General features: G+C 43.8%; 2 protein-coding genes across 4 annotated transcripts in view; one reads left to right on the top strand and one right to left on the bottom strand.

Annotated features, from left to right (window-relative positions):
* Positions 1–21,991, top strand: part of USF3 (upstream transcription factor family member 3) — a 28,406-nt gene extending 6,415 nt beyond the window's left edge. Inside the window, exons 4-7 of the mRNA XM_081844698.1 lie at positions 7,902–7,930; positions 8,101–8,183; positions 8,892–8,988; positions 10,231–21,991. Of these exons, the coding sequence (XP_081700824.1) occupies positions 7,902–7,930; positions 8,101–8,183; positions 8,892–8,988; positions 10,231–16,652 (6,631 nt within the window). The 3' untranslated portion in view covers positions 16,653–21,991. The remainder of the gene's footprint in view (positions 1–7,901; positions 7,931–8,100; positions 8,184–8,891; positions 8,989–10,230) is intronic.
* Positions 21,992–23,908: 1,917 nt separating this feature from the next.
* The window catches only part of SIDT1 (SID1 transmembrane family member 1), a 43,368-nt gene continuing 40,390 nt past the window's right edge, over positions 23,909–26,886 (bottom strand). For all 3 annotated transcript variants that reach the window (XM_081844998.1, XM_081844996.1, XM_081844997.1), the window contains 2 exons: positions 26,591–26,704; positions 23,909–24,278 (listed from right to left, as the gene is read on the bottom strand). In XM_081844998.1, coding sequence (XP_081701124.1) covers positions 24,216–24,278; positions 26,591–26,704 — 177 coding nt within the window. In that variant the 3' untranslated portion in view covers positions 23,909–24,215. The remainder of the gene's footprint in view (positions 24,279–26,590; positions 26,705–26,886) is intronic.

Genomic DNA, 26,886 nt, shown 5'->3' with positions numbered 1-26,886 from the left:
TGCATCAGATTAAGTGTAGGTCAGTAAAATAGTTTTCTAGGCAGGTGGTGGCAATGGGAGCATAACAACTTAAGCTTTTACAAGTGTTGCTATTAGGTGAAGTCAAAGACTCTCCAAAGATGATTATGTTCAGTGTTACAGTGGTACCCCGGGTTACAGACGCTTCAGGTTACCGACTCCACTAACCCAGAAATAGTATCTCTGGTTAAGAACTTTGCTTCAGGGTGAGAGCAGAAATCGCACGGCAGCAGGAGGCCCCATTAGCTAAAGTGGTGCTTCAGGTTAAGAACAGTTTCAAGTTAAGAACGGACCTCCAGAATGAATTAAGTTCTTAACTCGAGGTACCACTGTATGGTCCTTTCCATGTCACATCTGACATTTAAAAATTTTTAAATAAATGTTTTTTAGTGTGTTAAATGAACAATCAAAGAAACAAACCAGTACACCTGTGCATTATTTACATGCAACATGAAATATGACCAATCAATACTAAACTCCTGTTCTAACCCTTTGCTGAACTTCCCTTATAACAAGATAAGGAAAAGATCTCTGCCAGCAATGTGGGGACAGGTCCATACTTATGTGCCATATCACCACTGGAGTACACTGGTACTATTCAACTGAACAGTACTTTCTAAGCCCTAGAGTTGAATGTGCTTTAGTGTTTTTAACCCACATTTTATATCCTTGCATCTGCCAAGTTTCTTATATAAGACCTCTCCAGATAGGTTATGTTACTTCTCATGTTCACTAATGCACCTGCAGAGAAATGGAAGCTCAGCTGCACCACTGTTCCTATTGCTGAGTTTCTTAGTCATTAGTCATTAATAAGTACAGTGGTACCTCAGTTTAAGAATAGTCCTGTTTACGAACTGTTTGGTGTTCCGGTTTGCGAACTTTACCTCGGTCTAAGAACGGAAGCCGAACAGTGGAAGGGCATCAGCGGCGGGAGGCCTCATTAGGGAAAACGTGCCTTGGTTTAAGAACGGTTGGACTTCCGTATAAAGGTGTGTCCCAGTAAGGTAGAGAAGGTATTTTGTTGCCTTTACCCAGCTCTGCATAGCCTGCACATGATGAGAAGTAGTTATAACTTAATTTGTTCTCTTTGGTCAAGTTTCTAGTCCCATGATTGGTATACAAGCGTGCAGTCAAACCTACAAAATAAGGAAACTTAGTGCAAAAACATGCTTAGGATAGTAAGAATACATAAAATTATGATAATTTCCATCAGTATGAAAAATACAGCACCAACAGGGCAAGGCTTGCTTTGAAGTAAAGGATGGCTGTTCCTTATATAACACAGTACACACATAGAATCATAGAATCATAGAATCATAGAGTTGGAAGAGACCACAAGGGCCATCGAGTCCAACCCCCTGCCAAGCAGGAAACGCCATCAGAGTACTCCTGACATATGGTCGTCAAGCCTCTGCTTAAAGACCTCCAAAGAAGGAGACTCCACCACACTCCTTGGCAGCAAATTCCACTGTCGAACAGCTCTTACTGTCAGGAAGTTCTTCCTAATGTTGAGGTGGAATCTTCTTTCTTGTAGTTTGGAACCATTGCTCCATGTCCGCTTCTCTGGAGCAGCAGAAAACAACCTTTCTCCTTCCTCTATGTGACATCCTTTTATATATTTGAACATGGCTATCATATCACCCCTTAACCTCCTCTTCTCCAGGCTAAACATGCCCAGCTCCCTTAGCCGTTCCTCATAAGGCATCGTTTCCAGGCCTTTGACCATTTTGGTTGCCCTCCTCTGGACACGTTCCAGTTTGTCAGTGTCCTTCTTGAACTGTGGTGCCCAGAACTGGACACAGTACTCCAGGTGAGGTCTGACCAGAGCAGAATACAGTGGCACTATTACTTCCCTTGATCTAGATGCTATACTCCTATTGATGCAGCCCAGAATTGCATTGGCTTTTTTAGCTGCCGCGTCACACTGTTGGCTCATGTCAAGTTTGTGGTCAACCAAGACTCCTAGATCCTTTTCACATGTACTGCTCTCAAGCCAGGTGTCACCCATCTTGTATTTGTGCCTCTCATTTTTTTTGCCCAAGTGCAATACTTTACATTTCTCCCTATTAAAATTCATCTTGTTTGTTTTGGCCCAGTTCTCTAATCTGTCAAGGTCGTTTTGAAGTGTGATCCTGTCCTCTGGGGTGTTAGCCACCCCTCCCAGTTTGGTGTCATCTGCAAATTTGATCAGGATGCCATTGAGTCCATCATCCAAGTCGTTGATAAAGATGTTGAATAAGACCGGGCCCAAGACAGAACCCTGTGGCACCCCACTAGTCACTTTTCTCCAGGATGAAGAGGAACCATTGATGAGCACCCTTTGGGTTCGGTCAGTCAGCCAGTTACAAATCCACTGAGTGGTAGCATAGTCAAGACCGCATTTTACCAGCTTCTTTACAAGAATATCATGGGGCACCTTGTCAAATGCCTTGCTGAAATCAAGGTAGGCTACATCCACTGCGTTCCCTTCATCTACCAGGCTTGTAATTCTGTCAAAAAACGAGATCAGGTTAGTCTGACATGACTTATTTTTCAGAAATCCATGCTGACTATTGGTGATCACAGCATTCCTTTCTAGGTGCTCACAGACTGTTTGCTTAATGATCTGCTCCAGAATCTTCCCTGGTACTGATGTCAGACTGACTGGGCGGTAATTATTTGGGTCCTCTCTTTTTCCCTTTTTGAAAATAGGGACAACATTTGCCCTCCTCCAGTCTGCCGGGACTTCGCCTGTTCTCCAGGAATTCTCAAAGATGACTGCCAGTGGTTCTGAGATCACATCTGCCAGTTCTTTTAATACTCTTGGATGCAGTTCATCTGGCCCTGGAGACTTGAATACATCTAAACTAGCCAAGTATTCTTGTACTATCTCCTTAGTTATTCTGGGCTGTGTTTCCTCTGCTGAATCATTTGCTCCAGATTCTTCAGGTCGGGCATTGTTTTCTTTATCGGAGAAGACTGAGGCAAAGAAGGCATTGAGGAGTTCAGCCCTTTCTGTATCCCCTGTTTGCATTTCACCATCTTCTCCTCTGAGCGACCCCACTGTTTCTTTGTTCTTCCTTTTGCTACGAACATACCCATAAAAGCCTTTTTTGTTGCTTTTAACCTCTCTAGCAAGCCTGAGTTCATTCTGTGCTTTAGCTTTTCTGACTTTGTGTCTACACGTGCTGGCTATTTGTTTGAATTCCTCTTTGGTGGTTTCCCCCCTTTTCCATTTTTTGTACACATCCTTTTTTAATCTTAACTCAGTTAAGAGTTCTATAGATAGCCACCCTGGCTTCTTTAGGCACCTTCCATGTTTCCGTCTCATTGGTATTGCCTGAAGTTGTGCTTTTACTATCTCCCTCTTAACAAACTCCCAGCCATCATGAACTCCCTTTCCTTTTAGTATTACTGTCCATGGGATCTCACCCAGCACTTCCCTAAGTTTTATGAAGTCGGCTTTCTTAAAGTCAAGAAATTGAGTCCTAGTATGCTTGGCTGCTCCTTTCCGCTGTATAGTAAGCTTCAGGAGAGCATGATCACTCGCGCCTAATGATCCTTCCACTTCTACCCCACTAACCAGGTCATCGACATTGGTTAGGACCAGATCTAAAATGGCTGTTCCTCTTGTTGCTTCTCCCACTTTCTGGACAATGAAGTTGTCTTCAAAGCCAGTGAGGAATCTGTTTGACCTTATGCTCTTGGCTGAGTTTGACATCCAGCAAATATCCGGGTAATTGAAGTCCCCCATTACTACTATCTCCCTTCCTTTTGCATGCTTGGCCATCTGTTCCAGGAAGGCATCATCTATGTCCTCCGTTTGGCTTGGGGATCTATAGTAAACTCCCACAATGAGGTCCCTGTTATTCTTCTCTCCCTTAATTTTGACCCAAATGCTCTCACTTTGGCTTTGAGGTTCTAAATCTTGGATCTCTTCACAGGTATACACATCCCTGACATATAACGCCACTCCTCCTCCTTTCTTGTCTGGTCTGTTTCTCTGAAATAGATTGTATCCCTCCATTATTACATTCCAGTCGTGGGACTTATCCCACCAGGTTTCAGTGATGCCTATTATGTCATATTTAGTTTGCTGTACCAAGAGCTCAAGCTCATCTTGTTTATTACCCATACTTTGCGCATTAGTGTACAGACATTGAAGTCCATTAATCATTCCCCCGTGTCTCTTATTTAAGGATTTTTTCCTCCCATCACTAGGTCTGCGTGCTGTTTGCTCCATTCGGTCTATGACATTTGGACTCCTACCTTCAGGAGCACTGTCTCCCTCCCCCACATTAGTCAGTTTAAAGCCCTCCTGATGAGGTTTCTGAGATTTTTGGCAAAAACATTCCGCCCAACCGTTGTGAGGTGCAGCCCATCGCTTGCCAGAAGTCCATCTTCAAGAAACTGCTGTCCGTGATCTAAGAATCCAAACCGTTCCTGTTTACACCATTTGCGAAGCCAGCTGTTCACTTCCACTATTTTTCTCTCTCTCCCTGGGCCACGTCGTTCAACTGGGAGGACAGATGAGATGACAATTTGTGCATTTAATTGCTTCAATTTCCTGCCCAGAGCCTCATAGTCTCTTTTGATCTTCTGGAGGCTATTGCTTGCAGTGTCATTGGTTCCCACATGAACCAAGAGGAAGGGGTATTTGTCAGTGGGTTTTATGATTCCTTGCAGTCGTTCAGTTACATCTTGGATCTTAGCCCCGGGGAGACAGCACACTTCCCGAGACATCTTGTCAGGCCCACAGATCACTGCTTCTGTTCCCCTCAGTAGGGAATCCCCTATCACCACTACACGCCTCCTCTTAGGTTTGGTCGGGGTTCTTCCGTGAGCTGTCATTAAGTAGTACTATGCTTAACATCATTGTGAAACAAAAGAAGTGCCATGGTCAGATCACTTCCTGGTGCAACTGGACTTCTCCGCGACCCTTCCCCTCTGCAGGGAGGTGGGACCAATTCGGATGGTCCGCCCCCGCCACTTAATGGATCCAAATGGTTTCCAGAGAGTGGTAGGGGATGCCTTATCCCATGTTGATGGCCTTTCAGCTGATTCCCTGGTGGCCCGCTGGAATGCGGAGTTAACCAGGGCTATCGACTGTCTGGCCCTCTCCGATTGCATGGAGCCCGGACAGCTCCGTGGTTTTCTTCAGAGCTGAGGGCGATGAAACAATCGCTGAGACGGCTAGAGCGTCGGTGGCAAAAAACTCACTCCGAATCTGACCGGACACAGGTTAGAGCTCAACGTCGAGCCTACCAAGTGGCGATAGCGACGGCGAAGAAGACTTTCTTCACCGCCTCTATTGCATCTGCAGAAAATAGTAGCAGGAGACTTTTTCAGGTGGTTCGTAATTTAACGGAACCACCTTTACCACCGGGGCTTTGTAAAGACCCCAAGATCTCCTGCAACGATTTTGCAAAGTTTTTTGCAGATAAAATCACTCATATTCGGAAGGAGCTAGACACCACCGTGGGAGCAGGGCTGGGGCGGGAGAGTGCTGGAGCTCTGTCTGGTCAAGTTGCATGGAATCGATTTCAATCCATTACCCCTGAGGATGTGGACAGGCTTCTTGGACGCGTGAAACCAACCACCTGTCTCCTGGATCCTTGCCCATCCTGGCTAATAAAAGCAAGCCGGGAAGGGCTGGGTGATGGGCTCTGCGGGGTGGTGAATGCTTCCCTCTGTGAGGGAGCATTCCCAGATCCGCTGAAAGAGGCGGTCATCAAACCGCTTCTTAAAAAACCATCTTTAGACCCGGCCAGTATGGCCAACTATCGCCCAGTCTCAAATCTTCCATTCTTGGGCAAGGTGATTGAGCGTGTGGTTGCTGAACAACTCCAGGCACGCCTGGAGGATGCGGACCATTTGGATCCCTTCCAATCGGGATTCAGGCCTCATCATGGGACTGAAACTGCCTTGGTCGCGCTGGTTGATGATCTCCGGCGAGCTAGGGACAAAGGTGAGAGCTGTTTCCTAGTTCTGCTGGATCTCTCAGCGGCCTTTGATACAATCGACCATAACATCCTTCTGGACCGTCTAGAGGGGCTGGGAGCTGGGGGCACTGTTATACAGTGGTTTCGCTCCTTCCTCCTGGGCCGTGTTCAGAAAGTGGTGGTGGGGGATGAGTGTTCAGACCCCTGGGCCCTCACTTGTGGGGTGCCTCAGGGTTCCGTCCTCTCCCCCATGCTTTTTAACATCTATATGAAGCCGCTGGGAGAGATCATCAGGGGGTTTGGACTGGGTGTCCATCAATATGCAGATGATACCCAGCTCTACCTCTCTTTCAAATCAGAACCAGTGAAGGCGGTGAAGGTCCTGTGTGAGTGCCTGGAGGCGGTTGGAGGATGGATGGCGGCTAATGGATTGAGGTTGAATCCTGACAAGACAGAAGTACTGTTTTTGGGGGACAGGGGGCGGGCTGGTGTGGAGGACTCCCTGGTCCTGAATGGGGTAACTGTGCCCCTGAAGGACCAGGTGCGCAGCCTGGGAGTCATTTTGGACTCACAGCTGTCCATGGAGGCGCAGGTCAATTCTGTATCCAGGGCAGCTGTCTACCAACTCCACCTGGTACGCAGGCTGAGACCCTACCTGCCCGCGGACTGTCTCGCCAGAGTGGTGCATGCTCTAGTTATCTCCCGCTTGGACTACTGCAATGCGCTCTACGTGGGGCTACCTTTGAAGGTGACTCGGAAACTACAACTAATCCAGAATGCGGCAGCTAGACTGGTGACTGGGGGCAGCCGCCGAGACCACATAACACCGGTCTTGAAAGACCTACATTGGCTCCCAGTACGTTTCCGAGCACAATTCAAAGTGCTGGTGTTGACCTTTAAAGCCCTAAACGGCCTCGGCCCAGTATACCTGAAGGAGCGTCTCCACCCCCATCGTTCTGCCCGGACGCTGAGGTCCAGCGCCGAGGGCCTTCTGGCGGTTCCCTCATTACGAGAAGCAAAGCTACAGGGAACCAGGCAGAGGGCCTTCTCGGTAGTGGCACCCGCCTTGTGGAACGCCCTCCCATCAGATGTCAAAGCGATAAATAACTACCTGACATTCAGAAGACATCTTAAGGCAGCCCTGTTCAGGGAAGTTTTTAATGTGTGATATTTTAATGTATTTCTGGTTTTTATGGAAGCCGCCCAGAGTGGCTGGGGAAACCCAGCCAGATGGGCGGGGTACAAATAATAAATTATTATTATTATTATTATTATTAAGTATTATTAGGTATCTGAAGAAGTGTGCATGCACACGAAAGCTCATACCTAGAACTAACTCAGTTGGTCTTTAAGGTGCTACTGGAAGGAATTTTTTTATTTTGTTTTGACCATGGCAGACCAACACGGCTACCTATCTGTATCATTAAGTAGTACTATGCTTTTGGCAGGCAATTGGCAAGCCAAAGTGGTAGGACCTTTTCTGGGGTGGCTCCCAGATTCTGAAACTTTTTTCATCATAGAGATTAGCATGGCCTCTATGCTGTGGATTTTTAAATGGGCTCTGCAGACTCACCTTTTTCTTTCTGCCTTTTCCTAAAGGCTTTTTCTACAGAGGTATCTACAAAATGTAGCCCTGTTTTATTAATCTTTGTAACTGTTTCAAATGGCCTTTGTTAATGTGCTGCTTTTGTTAGGTTGTTTTATATTTATTGTTCTTTTTATGATATTGCAAACTGCCTTGGCTAGGCTGTGTCCCAAAATGTGGCATATATGTAATTTGTATTTATATAAATAATGCAAGCCAGATATATATCTTGGGGATCCTTACAGCAAATGTGGTTATTTCTCTTCTCCCTTTTGTGCATTTGCTGGCAGATTAAAGAAAATAGATTGATTAAAGAAAACTTCCTAGATAGCAAATATTGTAATTTAGCCATTTACATGTTACCCTTTTTTTAACAGAAAGAAAAACCGCGAGACTCACAATGCAGGTAAGAGCTTCAGGGCAGCTGTTGTCAGAGTGGAGCAATCATTCCTCTTCGAGTTCTTCCTTCCACCAGGCATGCAAATATATGCCTTCTCAATCAAAAGAGAAGTCTTATTGTTTCTGGATATGCTATCAATGTACTGTTATACACCTTATGTCTTCTGTTTTTGCTAGTGGAGAGGCATCGAAAGAAGAAAATCAATGCTGGAATAAACCGAATTGGTGAACTAATTCCATGCTCCCCAGCGCTGAAACAAGTTAGTCTGCTCTTCATGGCAGCTGAATATTTATTTATGTAACAAAATTTATATACCGCTTGGCTGTAATAAAACCTCTAAGTATGAAATATTTAAATTATCAATGAAAACAGTTAAAACAATTTAAACATTTAAAGATTATTAGAATGATCAGTAAAGAGATGAAAAGACGTCAAAATCTACATGTGTGGATAGGCTTGCTAAACAAAAGTGATTTAAGCAGTCACTGAAAGAGTACAGCGAAGGTGCTTGGGCGATGTAAATAGACAGGGATTTCCAAAGTGTGGGTACTGCCACACAAAAATATCAATTTCTTACAAGTGTGTAATGAGTATTATGTGGCACCTGTAGTGCTAGTTCCAGTCAAGTGGGCATATGTAGGAGACGTGCTCCAGCAAGTAAACTAGTTTCAAACTGTTAATGTCTTTATATACTAATAGTAACACCTAAAGCTTGGCCCATAAACATATTGCCAACCATTGAACATAGGTGTTAGATACTGACAGGGTCTCACTTCTGTTCAGCAACCCTGCATTGCAGTAATCCAATACTGAAGTTGCTAGTGCCCGAACTGCTGTGGTATACAAATTTAATAATAATAATAATAATTATTATTATTATTATTATAAAAAATAAGAAGTAGGCCTGTTTGTATTTCAAACTGAGTCTCTGAATGTTTTTCCTAATTATCCACATGTTCCCTTGCAGAGTAAGAACATGATCCTTGACCAGGCATATCAATATATAACAGAAATGAAAAGGCAAAACGACGAGCTCCTGCTGAATGGAGGAAACAATGAGCAAGGTGAATGGACTGGCTAGAATACTCTCGCTAGAATACCTCTGTTTTTATTGTACATACATTTCAAACTAAACATTCTTTGTCTAACTGCTACTCCACCTTTCCTCTGGAACTGTTATCAAATGATAGATTCGCTATCCTGCAGATTGAATGCTGTTTGCTTAATATTTGTGTTTTGGATTGTAATTTTCCTTATCCTAATAAAAGTAGTCCCAATCTTTTATTAAAAAGCAGATTTGCTAATTTTATACCTTGCTAACAACATAATCTTGGTGTGCCGGTATGCTAATTCTCTTTCACAATACAAATTTTATATGAAGAAGTTGAACATGATTGAAAAAAGCAACGGTAAAGTTAATTCTAAAAAATGTTGCCACACTTGTAAATTAAGTTATAGAAGAACTGTAATTTGATAGTTTTTCTAAGTGAAGTTGCCTCTCAGTTATAATTGGAGCTGAAAGAATAGGGTATTTCTGAATATTCTGCAACATGGTTGAAATCCAAGTCCCAGTAGTAGTTGTTTATTAGGATTTACATTAGATGATGCCTGTTCATTCTATGATCCCCTAATTTTCATATGACTAATTATCCTTTTTTGGAAAAATGCAGTGTGAACTGGAACAATAAAGAAATAATAGAATGAAAGCAATAGAAATGTTTCCTTGCTGAGAGTATTGATAAGGCTGTAGTTTTCTTCAGATGTTGAGTTTGTGAAATACAGTTAACATATGAAGCTGCTCTCTACCAATTCAGGACAGTTGACCCGTCTGCCCAGTAATGATTGGCTCCAATTTGCAGTGGGTTTTCTTTCCTGTTACCTATAAATATTCTAGCTAGAGATGCCTGGGATGTGTTGCATGCAGCTTGTGTTCTCTCCTTTTAATTCTAAGTCTCTAAGGATGTAATCTGAGTTTGAGTACATATTCCCAGTGCTTTTTTCTGGGGGGATGCAGGGGTACGCATACCCCTAAACATTTTGTGAATCTTTTTACTTTTGTCCATTTATTTGTCTTTATTGTTCCCGATTTGAACCATAAAATGGTGGTTTTCTTGAGTCAAAATGAGAGTACCCCTAAACATTTTTAAAGAAAAAAAGCTCTGCATATTACAGCAGAAACCGATGTTGAGGTGATGAAAGGGCTTTCTTTAATGCTGTTTTCACTTGCTCCTAAAACAAATCAGCCATAGTAGACTTTTGCAGAACCTTTGGTCATTCAGATTTATTCATTTTTTATTTCTCTGCAGCTGAAGAAATAAAAAAGCTCCGGAAGCAGTTGGATGAACTTCAGAAAGAAAATGGGCGCTACATTGCATTATTGAAAGCCAATGACATTTGCCTTTATGATGACCCCACTGTCCACTGGAAACGGAACCTTAAGCACGCAAAAGTTTCTGTTGTTATCCCCAATGATCAGGAGCAAAAGAAGAAAGGGAACCTGAAAAATGCAAAAGTGTCTGTTGTGATCCCCAGCGACCAGCTGCAGAAGAACATCATTGTATATTCCAACGGCAGTCAGCTTGGTGGAAGCAACCAGGGGGCATCAGTCCAAGGAATAACCTTTAATATCAGTCACAATTTACAGAAGCAGACTGCTAATGTTGTTCCTGTCCAGAGGACTTGCAACCTAGTCACTCCTGTGACCATTTCTAGTATCTATTCCACAGAAATCAAATCAGGGGTTCAGACTTCAGTTTCTCCGCTGGTATCAGGCCCGTCAAATCCAGCCAAGAAAATTACTGAGCACTCTACCTCTGAGAATGAGCAAGGCCCACTTACTAGTTCTAGTGCTGACAGCTCACTGAATCCCTTGCAGCCAGTGAGGCTACAGCCTGAAATGCAGAGTTCTCCACAAGATGAAGATGACATCTCCAAATCTAAAAATAAACCAGAGACTTTCAAGTTAATTGAGAAAGCGGGTTTGCCTAGCAACAGCCTTCCTGTTAGTGCTAGTGTAGACAGATCTCTGGCTCAGCTGGCAGACATGCCCCCGAAAGAGGATTCAAGAAATGGATCCCTAGAAAGCTGTGTGGTTTCTGCAGCTGATACCACTTGTACTCCATCTGTAATGCTCTCCATTGATGGAAAGCCGTCCGCAGGAAACATCTTCAAAAGCAGCGGAGGGCCGGCAGCGTCTGCTGTAGAAATCCAGAAGGCTGTAACAGAAATTAACACTTTGCCTGCTGCTTCTATAGATAAGTGGCCTTTTTCCAGTTCTTCAGCTGCTGGCACTTCAAATTCCAAAACCATGGGTAGCCTGACGCGAATGACGTCTGCTGGAAACACCCATACTACTTGGACTACTTTGCAACTGGCAGGGAATACTGTTCAGCCTCTAAACCGTACTCTGTCCAGCATAAACGCAGCCCTCTTAAATCAGCCAGTTAACAATGCTAGCATTACAGCATCAGCTCCTAACAGGATTTTGGCAACTACTCCCAGTTTAAATAATCCTCTACCTGCTGGTGAACAAACAGCTGAGCAAATCATGGTTACTTTGCCATCTTACCCATCCTTACCTATGCAGCCGCTAGTCACTAAGACGCAGGTTCTAGCACAACCTGCGAACGGCCTCCTTCCATTGAATCCACCTATGCAGCTGATTCAGGTGCCCCAGCCAGTAGGTCCATCTGTCACTGCACCACCTGCTAAACAAAACGTAGTCATTTTACAGCCTTCAAATGCCAGTGCAGGTCCACCAGTCTTGAGAACTGACGTCCCCAACCAAACTGTCAGCCAGCAGATTGTAATTATACAGACCGCTAACCCAAATCCTCTCTCCCTTTTCTCTGCTCCTCCTCCTCCTCCTATCAGAATGCCTATAAATGGAGCCGCTCCCTCAGCAAGTGCTAGTAATCCTATGCAAAATGCCTCTGGCCCTCATATGTTTGGTGGGAAGCATCTTGTCCATATTTTGCCAAGGCCATCTTCTGCACCATCTTCTGGCTCGACACAAACGTTTTCAGTTGCAATGGCGAACCAACATCTTCCACAGACTATTTCTTTAAATGGGCAGCTGTTTGCCTTGAAGCCTGTGAAGTCCTGTTCTGGAGGTTCGGATCAAACCCCTATGCAAGTTATTCAGCCTACCACCAGTGAAGATCCAAATACAAACATTGCCCTCAATACATTTGGTGCTTTAGCTAGCCTCAATCAAAGCATATCGCAGATGGCTGGACAGAATTGTCTGCAGGTGTCTACCAGTCAGCCTACAAATCCATCAACGGTCAGCAGCCAAACCACACCAAGTACCCATGTTCTGCTAGCAGCTACAGCAGCATCCTCTTCTGCTGCCGAGAATGTAGTGTTAACCAGTGTTTCATGTTCAGTGGGTGCTTCACCCCCCAAAACCTCATTTGGTCTGGGTTCAAAATGGTCTAATAAAAGTACTAAAAAATGCTTGGTGGCCAGCAATCTTGCATGTCGAGTGAATTCTTGCAAAGATTTGAAGAAACTGGATAGTGGGGATGTGGAGGCTACCCCTGAGCATTCAGGAAGTGACGTCTTGCTTGAAAACATGCCTGATAATGTGGTGTTGCAAAGCTTAGCCATATCACAAGCAAATAGGGTAGCACCCAATGATGTTGCCCAAAATGATGCTTCCAATTCCCATCCCAAAGAGAGACTGAGAGCTGAACAAGACATGGAAACTACCCTAGCCTCTGACTTGAATGCAGCTATAGTGCCGAGATCGTTGCCCCTCGAATCGGCGTCCTCAGAACAGTTTGAAGTGGTTGCTCCCATCTCCAGAGAGTGTGCATCTCTGCCTCCTCAAACTAATTCAGCAACAAATTCTAAGTTATCAGAATCATCCAAATGCATCCCCACCAGCCCTTTAACATCTTCCGACTCTCAGGTGACAGCTTCTCATATTTCTGGGACATCTGTGGCAAACAGTGGGGCGAGTGCAGAGGGTGTTCCCAGAACAGAGGTGTCTGAAATCTGCACAATGGAACAAAATTGTTCCATAGTCATGCAGGCCAGTGATTTGTTAGAAGAGCAAGGCCTGACCAAGATTTTCTCTGATTTCAGTAAAGTGGGAGAAGCTGTAGAAAAAAACTTCTCGGTCCAAGTTGAACACCCTAATTTTCGCACCCAAAACACTAAATCAATTATAGACTCGAATGACTTGGCAGAGAAGCAAGAGGGGCTCTTGCTGGTGAACACTGAAGAGGAAAACCTTGCACAGTCTCATTCCTGTACCTCTGAACAAGAAACAGTCACTGCTAACAGACAAGCAGACTCTCCCATGTCCACTAGCTCAGGCAGCAGTTGTGGATTCTCAGTTGCATCCATGTTGCCAGACACATGCAGGGAAAATGTTCCCAACAACACTTCAGTGAATACATGCAACAGCTGTACGTTTTCAGAGCAAACAGATATTGTAGCTTTGGCAGCAAAAGCAATTTTTGACCAAGAGGCCCACGCAAAAGCAGCAGTGTCGGGAGCTGCTGTTTCCAAGGATGATGAAGTGGCATCTCTAAGAAGAGACCAGTCTTTTAAGTCTCACACCATTAAAGATGCAGACCAGATAGAAACGGTGCCAAGAAATTTCAGCACCCAGAATGCAGTGAAAATAAACGTTGATCGGTCAGTCGAAAAACAAAGCTGTTCCGTTGGAGTGGAAGTGTCCAGTGTAACCTTGCAAATTCCATCCTCCCAGTCTTCAAGCACTTCAAGCTTAAGTGTCAATAATCTCATACATCAAAGCTGCATCATCCATCCTGTTGTGAGCTGCTCAGGTTTACCCCCAACTTCAGACCAATCAGCTGTTCCTGTGACTATGACTCCATCCATGCCCACTAATCCATATATGACTCAGTCTCCAGGACATTCTCCAGTGCTAATGACAGAATATGCTTCAGAACAACTGTCTGCTGTTCGGACCAGCACCATGCAGGCTTCTCAGATGCATGAGCCGCACTTAAAGCAGCAAAGCCAGGAAAGCCGCAAAGACTCTGTCAAACGTTCTGTTCCAGATGATCACCTGCTTTCCACGTCGAAGAGACAGAAACACTGCCAGACGGCACCTATGCAGCTTGAAGGGATGGCTTTGCTGAACCAAACAGCTGACGATATTTCAGATCAAAGTCAAATCCTTGTCAACCAGATCCCCCCCAACTCCTCCAATATGGCAGTATCAGGGAGCAGTCAAGGGCACACTGATAGTCTTAGCCGGTTGTTCCCAACCAGCAATTTTGGGCCACCTGCTCTGAGGCAAGCTGAAATTCAGTGTAATTCTCAGCCTTCTGTCCCGGATCAGACAGGACAGCACCTGCAAGCTATTCAACATGCTCCCACTCAAGGAATGACCCACCTTCATAGCAATCCGTATCTAAAGCAGCAGCAGCAGCAACAACAACAGGCTGGACAGTTAAGAGAAAGACACCAGTTGTATCAACTCCAGCATCACATTTCTCATGCAGAAAGCCCTATCCATTCCCAAGCCCTCAGCGTCCACCAGCAAAGAGTAATGCATCAAGAGGCACAAATGCAGAAGAAAAGGACCCTCATCCAAGCAGCCCAGCAGCCTCCCACACTTGCTTTACAGCAGAAGCATCATGGAAACGACCAGTCGCGGTCAAAGAGCAGCCAACCCCACCCCCATCACCCACAGATGCAGCAAATGCAGCAGCACTATGCATCTTCTCAGCCTGAGAAGACATGCGAGAACCCCACTGCAAACAGAACTCACCACAACCATCCTCAGAGCCATCTGAATCAGGACATTCTGCACCAGCAAGCCCCAGATGTGGGCAACAGGCAGACAGGTTCTGGAGTTTCTTCTGAACATGTGCCAGGACATGGCCAGATGCAAAGACTTATGACCTCCAGGGCTTTGGAGCAGCAAATGGTGTCCCAGGCTAGTATTGTCTCCAGGTCATCCGACATGACCTGTGTCCCCCACAGACAAGAAAGAAATAGAGTTAGCAGCTACTCCGCAGAGGCACTTATTGGAAAGACGCCCTCTAATTCAGAGCAGAGACTAGGGATATCCATTCAGAGCTTGAGGGCTTCAGATAATCTTGAAATGAGAAATTACCTTGATGTGTCTAGGAATAAAGGACTGGCAATCCATAACATGCAGGGACGCATGTCAGTAGACCACACGGTTGGAGCAGATGTTCAAAGACTTTCTGAGTGCCAGACATTCAAGGCCAATGGCGCTAACCAGCAGTTTGATGTGCAGTCCTCAAGGAACAGTGAAATAGGGACCTCAATGTCATCCCTCAGAGGTATGCAGACACAGGCTTTCCGAATTGCCCAGAATGCTGGGCCACCCTTAGACAGACAGAAGAGGCTGCCCTATCAGCCAGCTCAGGGCATTTCAGCAGGAAATGTCCTTCCTCCCCCAAGGGACAATGAAAATGCATGCCACCAAAGTTTTATGCAGAGTTTACTTGTCCCTCATCTTGGAGAGCAAGTCGGTGGAGGCCAAAGACCAATTGCAGAGCACCAGAGAAATCCACAGTGTGCCACTTCTTCTATTGTTGAATATAATTGCCCCCCAGCAAGAGACAGTATTCACATTCGAAGAGAAGGTGATGGTCAGAACAGGGAAAGTTGCGATATGTCTCTCAGTGCTATTAATAATAGGAACAATACATTAAATATTCCCTTTTCAAGTTCCTCTGGAGATATTCAGGGTCGCAATACAAGCCCCAATATTTCTGCTCAGAAATCCAATCCCATGAGAATGACAGAGAGTCATGGAACCAAGGCTCACATGAATGCTCCAGTTTCTAGCAATGTGCATGGAGTCGTCCGGCCTCCTCTCACCCACCCACCCGTCTCTCGGAATGCCGAGCAAGTCCCACCGTCAGTTCGTCAGCCAAATTCTTCAGTTACTCAGCGATCAAGACATCCTCTCCAGGATAACAGTGGTTCTAAAATTCGCCAGCCTGAAAGAAATCGTTCTGGAAATCAAAGACACGGAAATGTCTTTGATCCTAGTCTTCCCCACCTTCCTTTGGCCGCCAGTGGTAGTATGATCCTTGGAAGGCAACAACCTGCTCTAGAAAAAAGAGGCAGCATCGTGCGATTCATGCCTGAAGGACCACAAATGACTAATGACAGTGCAGCTCCTGATCAGCACAGTCTGTCTCAAAATTTTGGATTCCCTTTTATTCCAGAGGGTGGAATGAATCCCCCCATAAATGCCAACGCACCGTTCATCCCACCAGTGACTCAGTCTAGTACTACTCGAACACCAGCCCTGATTCCAGTAGATCCTCAAAATACGTTGCCATCTTTTTATCCGCCATATTCTCCTGCCCATCCCACCCTTTCCAATGACATTTCAATCCCTTATTTTTCTAACCAGATGTTTCCTAATCCAAGCACAGAGAAGCCAAGTGGTGGAGGTTTAAACAATCGCTTTGGCTCCATCTTGTCTCCTCCCAGGCCAGTGGGCTTTGCCCAGCCAAGTTTCCCCCTTTTGACAGACATGCCCCCAATGCATATGGCCAATTCATCTCACTTGTCCAATTTTAATTTGACTTCTTTATTCCCAGAGATTGCTACAGCTCTTCCTCCAGATGGTTCCGCAATCTCGCCTCTGCTCTCCATAGCGAACACATCTGCTTCTGATTCTTCCAAGCAATCATCCAACCGGCCTGCTCACAACATAAGCCATATTCTAGGTCATGATTGCAGTTCGGCTGTATGAAATGCAGTGGCCAGGAGTTAGAATGGTGAATTGTTTTGTGTGTGTAGTATGCATATTTGTGTATATACATGCATGTGTCCATGTATGCATTTGGGATTGCCATCCTTGAAAAGACCACTCGTAGCATCACTGTTTGTGGGAAGTATATATACAACAGCAGGAGCTTCTGTATTTCTACTTACCCATGTTGCTAAAGTAGCAGGTGCCTATCTCAATGCTTACTAGTAAGAGTAAGAATCCAACACCTTGGTCTGTCTTAACAGAGTTCCAGATCATCACCCCCTGTGCCAAGATGAGCCTTGTGCAAAATGAAGTCCAGGGAAACTGAAGAGTTGCATTTATAGTTCTTGGAGAGTGGTTTTTCTTTTTTGCCCAGGAAGTAGGTACGTGACGGTCTCAAACACATCTCAAATTGGTACACTAGATCACTTTTACTATTTGTGTTGAAGTTTATCATAGACATCTTTCATAGGGCTCACTTCATGTCATAAATTCTGATGGGCATTTAAAGCTTAGTGCCATGCCTAGCTTCTGAGGAACTGTATTAACGTATCATGTAATGGGAAATGCTGCCTCTCTTCTGAAACACATAGTTTAATGCTCTCCTCCTGAGGCTTTTATTTTTAGCATTGTTTCTGCTAACAATCCATAGAATTTTTTAAAAAAACATCTATGTTCAGTTCAGTTCATACATGTTGATTTCTCCCCCACAGCTTGTATGCTGTGAGTTTCTCAGGGTATCCTTTTTGCGTCTGTCTTATCACTTTTTTGAGGAGGGGAATTATCTCCATTTTTACCTTTGTAATGTTTTTCTTTCCTTTTCCCTCAGATAACTCTTGTAACCTGAGAGCATGTAATAGGAACATATTGTGTGACAAATATTGTTGGGTGAAACTGTAGGCAAATACAACATTAGTATTAAGTGCTTATTTAAATGTATTGGTTTGCACTTACAAAGCACCTTCTGTCCAGAAACTCTTTGCTGGGAACGGAAAGAGGAGCGTGTGAAGTTTTGAGCACTTAGCAAAACGGGATGGTCTTGATGAGGCAAAGTTACAGCCGAGAAGCACTTGTCAGTAACTTAATAGATGAAATGTGGCAAGTAACAGGTGAATGGCTTGTTTTCTCTTGTAATTGTTACATATTTTTTTTTGCACCCTTTTGGATAGTTTAAAACATACAGCAGTATTGTTTCAAAGAGTCTTCCTCAGCTGATGGTAGCCAGGCTATGACCCTGGCGGTAAAAAAATTGGCCTGGGCTTCTTCCTTGGTGATTGCTAACTTCTTTGTGGGACTTAAGGGGAAAAAAACTTAGGCAATTATATAGCCAGAAGAACCTTAGAGGTAGCATATAAAGGGATCTTAGAATGGGTATAGTATATAGTCATTGCTTAGTAAATGTGCTGAAGTTACAGCGTGGGTCTGTCTTGGAATAGCGATTCAACAATGTCCTCAGCAGCACCAATTGTTTTTAGGGCCTCCTCCTGTCTCAGAGCAGGGATCCTCATGGGAACTGTAATCTCCAGTGGGAAATCTGAAGTGGCTGGCTTGGTCAGAATCAGAACTGTGGGAATATCCACAAGCTCAGCTTTCTAATGAGTACCCCAGAAGGTTCACTTGGCCAAACTGGAAGTTAGCTTTCTAGTATTGCAGTGGCTGATTCACAAAGGGTAAGGTAAGACAGAGTGGAACAGCTTCCACGGACCTGCGTGACACACGCCTGAAAACAGAGGGAATTTGAATCTTGGACTCTGACTTGATGTGTCCATCTAAAAGAAGGGTGTGCAAGCTTACCATTGATTTATAATAGCATATTTCTGTTTTGAAGGATGTGCCTTCAGTTTGCCCAGGAGTTCAAGTGTCCTTATGCGCTTCAAAATGCTATCCTCTTGCTCACCTTTTCAGGGTAGGACCCATGGCTTGTTGCTTTCTTCTAACTCCAGCTATAGTAGCTGCCACATAACATACATTTTTGCCAATCAGCAATGGCAAAGCAAGCCGTTTCCTCTTAGAATCCTGTGTGTGAAGGTAAACTTCAAACCCCAGGGCATCCAGATTATTTTTAAAACTGCGAACAGTTCTCTTGGCCATAGTTTGTGCATGGCGTGTTGGGAAGCATCAAGCCTCATGGTGATTTCAGTTCATCGGCTTGGCAGGGTCATTCAGCCTCGATCTCTGGGTCTGGAAGTGCTTGGGGAATTCATCACTCTGAAAGAATGTATGCTACCATAGTTGTCATCAAGAGCTCAGTTCCATATATATTGCCTCAAGAAAAGAGTGGATATAGTAATTATTTTCAAAGGACATACTAGCATGATAAAACATGCGTATGTATGTGCAGACATCAAAAACACACGGATTCCTGGCATAATTTTTTCAAAAGCAATTGTCAAGTAACCAGTTACTTGGATTCTTCATTCCATACGTCATTCCAGCTACTTGGTTCAGTTTGGAGACTTCTCTGTGTTGTACGATTTAACTACTTAAGAGATGTAATAGAATTGTCTCTGAGTTTCTGATACTAGCACTTGGATAATGTCTGAAATGAACATCTGACTATTTCTTCGAAGGCTTTATCTCTTGCTGCATAAAAGTCTTGTCATTTGCCATGATTAATAAGTAAAAGTGGTGTATTTGACATGCCTTACTCCACATAACTCATTTCCTAAGGATGTGGAGTTGTTCCTTAGTGTTCTGCTCCCCCCCAAAAAGCTGCAGGACCCCTTAAAAATCCTTAACTATTCAGCCTGTTTAAGTTTGTTAGACATGCACTAATTGTGTTTGAGGGTTTGTTTGTTTTTTGTAGTTCAGAAATCAGAAGGTCTATCTTGGTTGTTGACAGAAAGGTTAAAAATTCAAATCAATTATTATTTGCTAAATTTATAACACACTCTACTGAAAGAGCCTAGGACAGCATTCACATCAAATCCCTGAAATTTCTACAAGTAATTTAATTTTGTAATGAAAGAGGACATAGCAGGTTAACTCTTTTCTGTTGTGGGCCCCATGCTAGGGGGTAGAAGGGGCACTTTGCTGTGCTACTTGTATACACATGCCAAGTTTCTGTTTTGTCCCAGTGAAAATGGAGAGCTCTGTGTTGCATTGGTTAGTCAAGTATTTTTTAAAAGCACTTGAAAAGGTCTTGAAGCACTTGAAAAGGTCTGCAGTGTCTGATACAAACTTTATGGAACTATGAACTATGAACATTAACTTTTTAAAAATTATTCATAATTAGAACACACTGGTTTTTCAAAAAAATATTCTGGTCTTGAAAACGGAAGGGAAAGAAAACTGCTACTTTATAGAAATTATGATGTTGTGCCTTGACACTGCGTTGGTATTGCCTCACTGTTCTATAACTTACATTCTTTAACCACCTTCCTCCCCCCGTTTTTAGTTGGCTGTTCTTTACAGTTAGTGGTACTCCTAGTATTGAGAAGAATCAGTTTTCTTATCATTTTGCATCAGAGGAATTCAGGTTAAATACTCAAATAATGAGGAGTGAGGAAACTTAAAGAGTGACTTTCCAAGACAAACATGGCAAGTTAGAATCCTAGTTTTCCTGGGTTACCTTTATACTATTTTATATTTGTCATAGAAGTTCATTTCTATGCAAAAGGTTGTGCTTAGGTTGGGGATTCTGTAAACTGGTTAGATGTGGTTTAAGTGCAGAGAATGGGGAAGGGACCAGGAAAACAGGCCATTCAATATGAGAAAAGGCTTCTGCGTGTTACCGGTATTTCTTCTGAGTCAATATCTATTGTGACCCTCCCCTTCCCTCCCCATGGTTTTTATTTTAGTTCTGCCTCCGCCATCAAGTTAGCAAGACATCTACAGAGCTGGGAGGGTGTATGTTTTCAATTCTGTAAATTGGTGTCTATTTCCCACTTTTCTGACGAAGGAAAAAATTAAGACTGCTAAACCGTTCAGTGTGTTCTGTGGTATAAGCTAATAGATCAACCACTTCTGTGGGCTTTATCTATATTGAATCTTCTTACAAGGACTTTCTGGTAGACACAACTGTGGTAGATAGCTGATAATGTGAACCTTAGTGCTGTTAGGACATTTTTAAAATGTCTGCCTTGACATTGTCTGTGGTGGCAGTTTTGCTGTCATAAGTGCTGGAGGAGCTCTTGAGCGATCGCAGGGAGTTCCGTTTAGCCGAAAGTTGTCATGTCTCAGTAGAATCCTTGGAGTACAAACTGATACAAAGTCCATAAATTCAATCACATCTTATCTCCTCCTTTCAGGCGGTCGTGTTCTTCACTATAGAGCCAACATGCAGAGAACTTCTCTCTCTTCTTTGCAGAATGTGCTGAACAAATTGGTCTGTTATGTACTAGCAAACCATTTGACTCCTACTCTCTTAGCTTTATTTTCTTAATACCGCTGCCCAGTTTAGTAACATTGCTGTCCAATTTTGTAATCTTATCAAGATCTTTTGCATTATGCGTGACCTTCTAAGGCTTTCTCCTTACCAGCACTGCTTAAGGGAGCTTTAAAAAAGCAACACTTGGCAGTTTGTAGGTCCAATGGGATGCCAAACTGGACACCTGAACCATTGTGCTGTTCTCACTATCACATGCAAATGAGTAGCATGTAAATATAGAAGCTTTAACGGAGTGTGCATATCACATCTTGTATTGTTTCTGCTGGGTGCAAGCAGACAGCCCCTTTTAATGGGAGCAATTATGGAAAACTGGATACCATACAGATTATAGGTTGTGTGGCATCCAGCTTTGGTAGAATGCTTCATCTCCAAGCCAGAAGCAGACATCCCGATACCCTTATGATTCCCTTAAACAACTCAGAGTGAGTTAAGTTTCCCTCTTCTCTTGAAAGTAGCAAATGTATTCCCTTGATTTGCGCCAGTTTTTCTGCAGTGCATCCCCTAAAATTCTACATACAGCCTCTAGATTCTTTCAAGCCCTAGTACAGAAATGTGTGGTGATGCTGATCAGGCACACAAATTATTGTAAATAAGATTTTGTTCCATTTATTTTGACATCTTTTTACAAATTCGTTGCATTCAGATGTAAATATTTACAACAGTGGTTTTGATGAAAGGTCTCAGATTTTTATTAAATGTAACAATTTATTGATTGTAAAAATTGTATAGATATGAACAAAATGGTATTTTATTTTAAAAATGTACAGTTTGTGTACTTTCATTTTTGCGTACTCTATATACTTTCTAGTTCCACTTCCTGTCCCCCTTCCAGGAAAAAAAACCCCAATGCCTGTGATCCTGTGCTTAAATCCTGGCTGCAAGTTGCAGCCAAAGTTTATAAACTGTAATTTTTTAAAGAAAAAAATGTAAAGAATTTAAAGTCAAGAAATTCTTTTTGTGGTTTTTAACTAATTTTAACTTCTTTGATCTGCCTACTTCTGCACTGTAGATATATTTATCATTTTAAATGGGCTAGCAAGTTTCACTTAAGAATGCCTCTATGTTTACAATCTGGGTCCATATACTCTCATGTTCCTTTTTTATCTGTTAGCAACTTTGACTAGCTGATCCAAATTCTGCCTGTCACCCCAACCCTGGCTAAAAGTTTGGGGGGATGAGACCAAAATAAAGCCTGATTTGGTCTGTTCTCCTGGGTTCCCTTCCTTCTAGAACTTTATAGCCTATGGTTGGTCTGTTCAGTATTTGGACTGTGCTTTTAAAGAAAGAAGAAAAGACTGCCATGAACATGAAATGAAAGGCTCTAAATGTACAAATCAGAAGCACAAGGAAACTACTGTTTAAACATCTATTTAAGTAATGGAACACTGAAAAAATGCAATGTATAATACATACGAAGTAACAACAGTGCTTCACTTACATTCTGTCAAAAGTTCTTAGCTGAAGGGCAGGCTGATATTTTACCCATTGACAATGGAAGGCATCCTGAGTCTCAGAGACAGAATTGTGCCCATAGCTACCAAGTTTATGTCTGAGGTGGAGCCTTTCCACCTCACACTGTCCATTGCTGGCCACAAGTTTTATGAAATACAAAGGTTGATAAGGATTTGAAAAGGGGTTCATGAATACCGTCTCTCCAGACTCTTGAGTTCAACCTCCAGGCGCAGACATGGAGGAGGTACAAGTTAGGGGTGCAGAAGAAACTTTGGGTGGGTTTGGTTTTTTTAATGGAACTAATCTTTTTTTGAGTTCTCAGGTTTCTTTTAAACATTTGATTGCATTTGACACGACGACATTGTAAAACACGTCAGTGCAGAATTTCAGCACCTGGTACTTTGATACAAAAGTACTTTTACCTAGGTAAGCAGACAACACAGTCTGAGCTGGTTTAATAGCTGGTTTAAGAATTAACAGCAGAATGGGCAGATATTTTGGTAAATTCCATCAATACACTTTCTGAATAATTACTACCTTACCTAGTCATAGTGAACCAACTTTTGATTCAAAAATTTAGCAGAGCAGGGGACAAACAAGAAACGTGGTGCCCTGCTATGTATAATCTAAAATAAAGCAATTTAGGAAAAATGTAAGAGTTGCTTCCTAAAACCATTCCTCTTCCTCTTATCAAGAGAAAGGCATCCTTAGAAAATAAAACATTTGGCATTCACAGCAAATGTTAATAATAATAATTGCAGCTTTCTGAAAAGAATTCACCAGCAGTCTGCTGCAGCAACAGCCAGGAGAGATAGGGGACTCCTAGACCTTGAAGTATCGTAACACTGCAATACACAGAGCCTTTTACCCTCTTTGAGAACAGAACCAACACTGTCATTTCAGGGGGCTGAAAAATGGCTTTATAAATAATAACATGATGGCAGGGAGAGGAGAGGCAGATTGTGGATGAGGAAGAGAACATCTGTAGCCCAGATTGGAAAGCTCCTTTCTGAGATGTGTGCTTTCCCCTTCTAGCTGTGCTATTCAAATTAGCCAAGAAATGCCTCTCAGAGGAAGAAGGGTACGGGGTGTGTGTGATTTTTAAATTGGAATTTAAAGAAAATGGCGGTGGGCTGTTATTGGCAGACCAGGGTGGGGTCAAAGCATTCTTGTACAGGAGCAGATAGGACGCTCCATTGTAAACTAATAGTGATAAATTAAGCAGTTGGGTATGAGTAGTGAAAAGGGTAACGGCTTACCATATACATCTGAAGAATCAGACTAAGAACCATAGCTTCAATAGCCAATACATGCTTGATTTTTCAATACAAGAGATCTCTCAAGTCTCATCACTATTGCACTTATACCCACTGTTTCTCGGCAGTGAGTGAAAGCGTAAGTTCCACCACTAAAATTAACATTGGGGAGTAAATTTTATTCTTCATCAGATGGCTGAAAAAGATCTGAACACCCACCCCCCCCAGTTAACTATTCTCATCTCTCTACTTTCTACCAACAATCTGGCATACAAGCCTGAGCCCTCCAGTTGCAAAAAGATTCCTGTCCTCTGTTCAGGTCTTCCTTATTTGCCAGCTGAACACGTTTCTTCCCAGTGTGTACTTGATGCGCTTTGTGTGCACCAACAAGTTTGTTTTCCGTCAACTGTCCTGGGCCGGCAACACAATGGGTTTGAGCAAAACTTCACCAAAACTTCCTGTGGTTCAGAAGACAGGTATCTTGTCTCTCCGCACAGAATCCAAGTCGTCATCCAGAGTCAACAGGACCTAGAACAAAGCAGGGCAAAGATTGGAGTCTGGTCTTCCAGGTGGTTCTGCAGAACACACTCTCCCACGTCCGCAAACCCAAAAGCAGGCAGGCAAAGGTCAACTCGGCCTCCTGCGGAAGCAGAGCCAACACCATGATGCCCCAGAAAAAAGGATCCTTTCAGTTTCTAGATGGTGTTGCCCACTCCCACCAACCTTTGGGAACAAATAACGGTGGGGAGATAGCTTAGTTGATACAGCTAATGTCCTAACGTCAAGGTCATGGGTTCAAGCCCCATGTTGGATGAAAGATTCCTGCACTGCAGGGGATGGAAGTAAATGATCTCTGTGGTTCCCTCGTGGGATTATTTTTAGCAGGAAACGAGTATGGAGTTTGAGTGGGCACATAATTTTCTATCTGCAGAAGCCTATTCCTGATTATTAGCTGCTTCTATTCTTCCTCCCCAAAAGGGACGTGGGTGGCGCTGTGGGTAAAACCACAGAGCCTAGGACTTGCTGATCAGAAGATCAGCGGTTTGAATCCCCGCCACGGGGTGATCTCCCGTTTCTCGGTCCCTGCTCCTGCCAACCTAGCAGTTCGAAAGCACCTCAAAGTGCAAGTAGATAAATAGGTACCGCTCCGGCGGGAAGGTAAACGGCGCTTCCGTGCGCTGCTCTGGTTCACCAGAAGCGGCTTAGTCATGCTGGCCACATGACCCGGAAGCTGTACGCCGGCTCCCTCGGCCAATGAAGCGAGATGAGCGCCCCAACCCCAGAGTCATCCATGACTGGGCCTAATTGTCAGGGGTCCCTTTACCTATCCCTTTGCAAATGCAACAAGCATTTGGGGGGGGGGGTTGTAGCCAGGTTTGGTCATTTTGCTCTTCATGCATAACTTATTGTGTCATTTGTTTTTTGCTGTTCGAATGACACAACACACTAAAGGGAGGGCTACGTTTATTTTTAAATCAATGAATCAAAGTAATTGCTCAAGACCGAAGCTGTAGAATTTGGCATTTAATGAGGGCTACAAAATACAGTAGGCTGAATGCAAGTGGCTGACTTCCGTAACCATCTATCTCAGTAATCCGTTCACCACCACCCCATCCGAAAGCTAATGGTCCGGGGTCCCTTTACCTTTTTATTCTTCCTCCCCACCCTATCAAACACAAATTGTCAGGGGAACAGAAAGAGAGGGCTTCTCTAGAGCAGCCTGCACCAGCACTCTTCTCGCCCAAGGCTATACATTTTAGCCTCTTGTGGGCGTTGGCCCAGGAAAGGATCTAAAAGCAGAAAGGCCCATCTGTGTGCAGAAGGCCCCCAATTCAAATGCTGCAGCCATCTTATCCTTGCACAATACATGTGGTTACATTTTGAGAAAACCACTGCAGCTCGCTAAAGATTGCTTGGGACAATTTGGGCCTGCTGTCGTGGGCTGCATCTGTCCTCTTGATTCTTGGGCTTTGATGGAGCTTGTATAGATCCTATTTGGGATCTGTTCCAGACAAATGATGCCCTGCCCCAGTGCCCTCTCAGGGCAGAAGGTGATGGTGAGTTGGGGGGCGGGGGGCTCACACCATGCCCTTCAAGCTTCGCCACCATTAGGAAATTCATGTATTAATTCAGTTGCAGCAGATAAAAAGAAACAAATTCTGGCATGAATTTATGTTGTTTGAGGCTCCTAGAAGGCGTTCAGCATTTTGGGGGGGTGTGACCATTTATATTAAACTTTAACTTGGAGGCATAAAAAGCCACAGTGACCACTCACAGCAGCAGTAATTGATGAGAACACAAACATTGATTAAGGCCCTACCAAACTGAACACCAGTTGCTGGGGAATAATAATTAGCACAGGAAGGCTTGTCCACATTTCTTGCTTATGAGAAAAGGGTCCTGAACCTTTGGCCTGATCCAATAGGGCTCTTCTCTCTCTCTCTCAATTACAGTGGTACCTCAGGTTAAGTACTTAATTCGTACCGGAGGTGTGTACTTAACCTGAAACTGTTCTTAACCTGAAGCACCACTTTAGCTAATGGGGCTTCCCGCTGCTGCCACGCCGCCAGAGCACGATTTCTGTTCTCATCCTGAAGCAAAGTTCTTAACCTGAAGCACTATTTCTGGGTTAGCGGAGTCTGTAACCTGAAGCGTATATAACCTGAAGTGGATGTAACCTGAGGTGCCACTGTAAGTCTGACCTGCATGTCCATTAAAACCACAACAAGTATTTAAGGTAATGTGTGCGAAGGCGCTGAGTGTGCTATGACATGGAACCAGGTGAGACAGGAAGCCTATCCAGCGTAACATTGATAGAGGGACTTGAAGGAAAACCTCACCAAGAAGGAGAAGAAGAGGGCAGCTGCTGAGAGGAAGTGCCAGACATCATGATCGTCAAAGAATCCCAGAAGGATACAGGGGCGGTTTATCTCTCGGGACTCCGCAGGAGTTTCCTACAGAAAAGATGGGCGCAGGCCGTGAATTCCAGCTCGGTCTCAAAAGTTCTGTCTTTCTGGTGCTGTAGAGCAATTCCTACCATATGTGTGCTCCCCACCCTCCCAGAAGCAGGGGGAAAATATTTGGGGGGGGGAGAGAGGGGGATATATGTCACGATGCCTTCAGCAGATAATCATGA

The sequence above is a fragment of the Podarcis erhardii genome (genome assembly GCF_964252035.2).
Source record: "Podarcis erhardii genome assembly, chromosome: 17".
Lineage (NCBI taxonomy): Eukaryota > Metazoa > Chordata > Lepidosauria > Squamata > Lacertidae > Podarcis > Podarcis erhardii.
The sequence above is the reverse complement of the archived record's forward strand: the minus strand, read 5'-3'. Positions and strand labels throughout refer to the sequence as shown.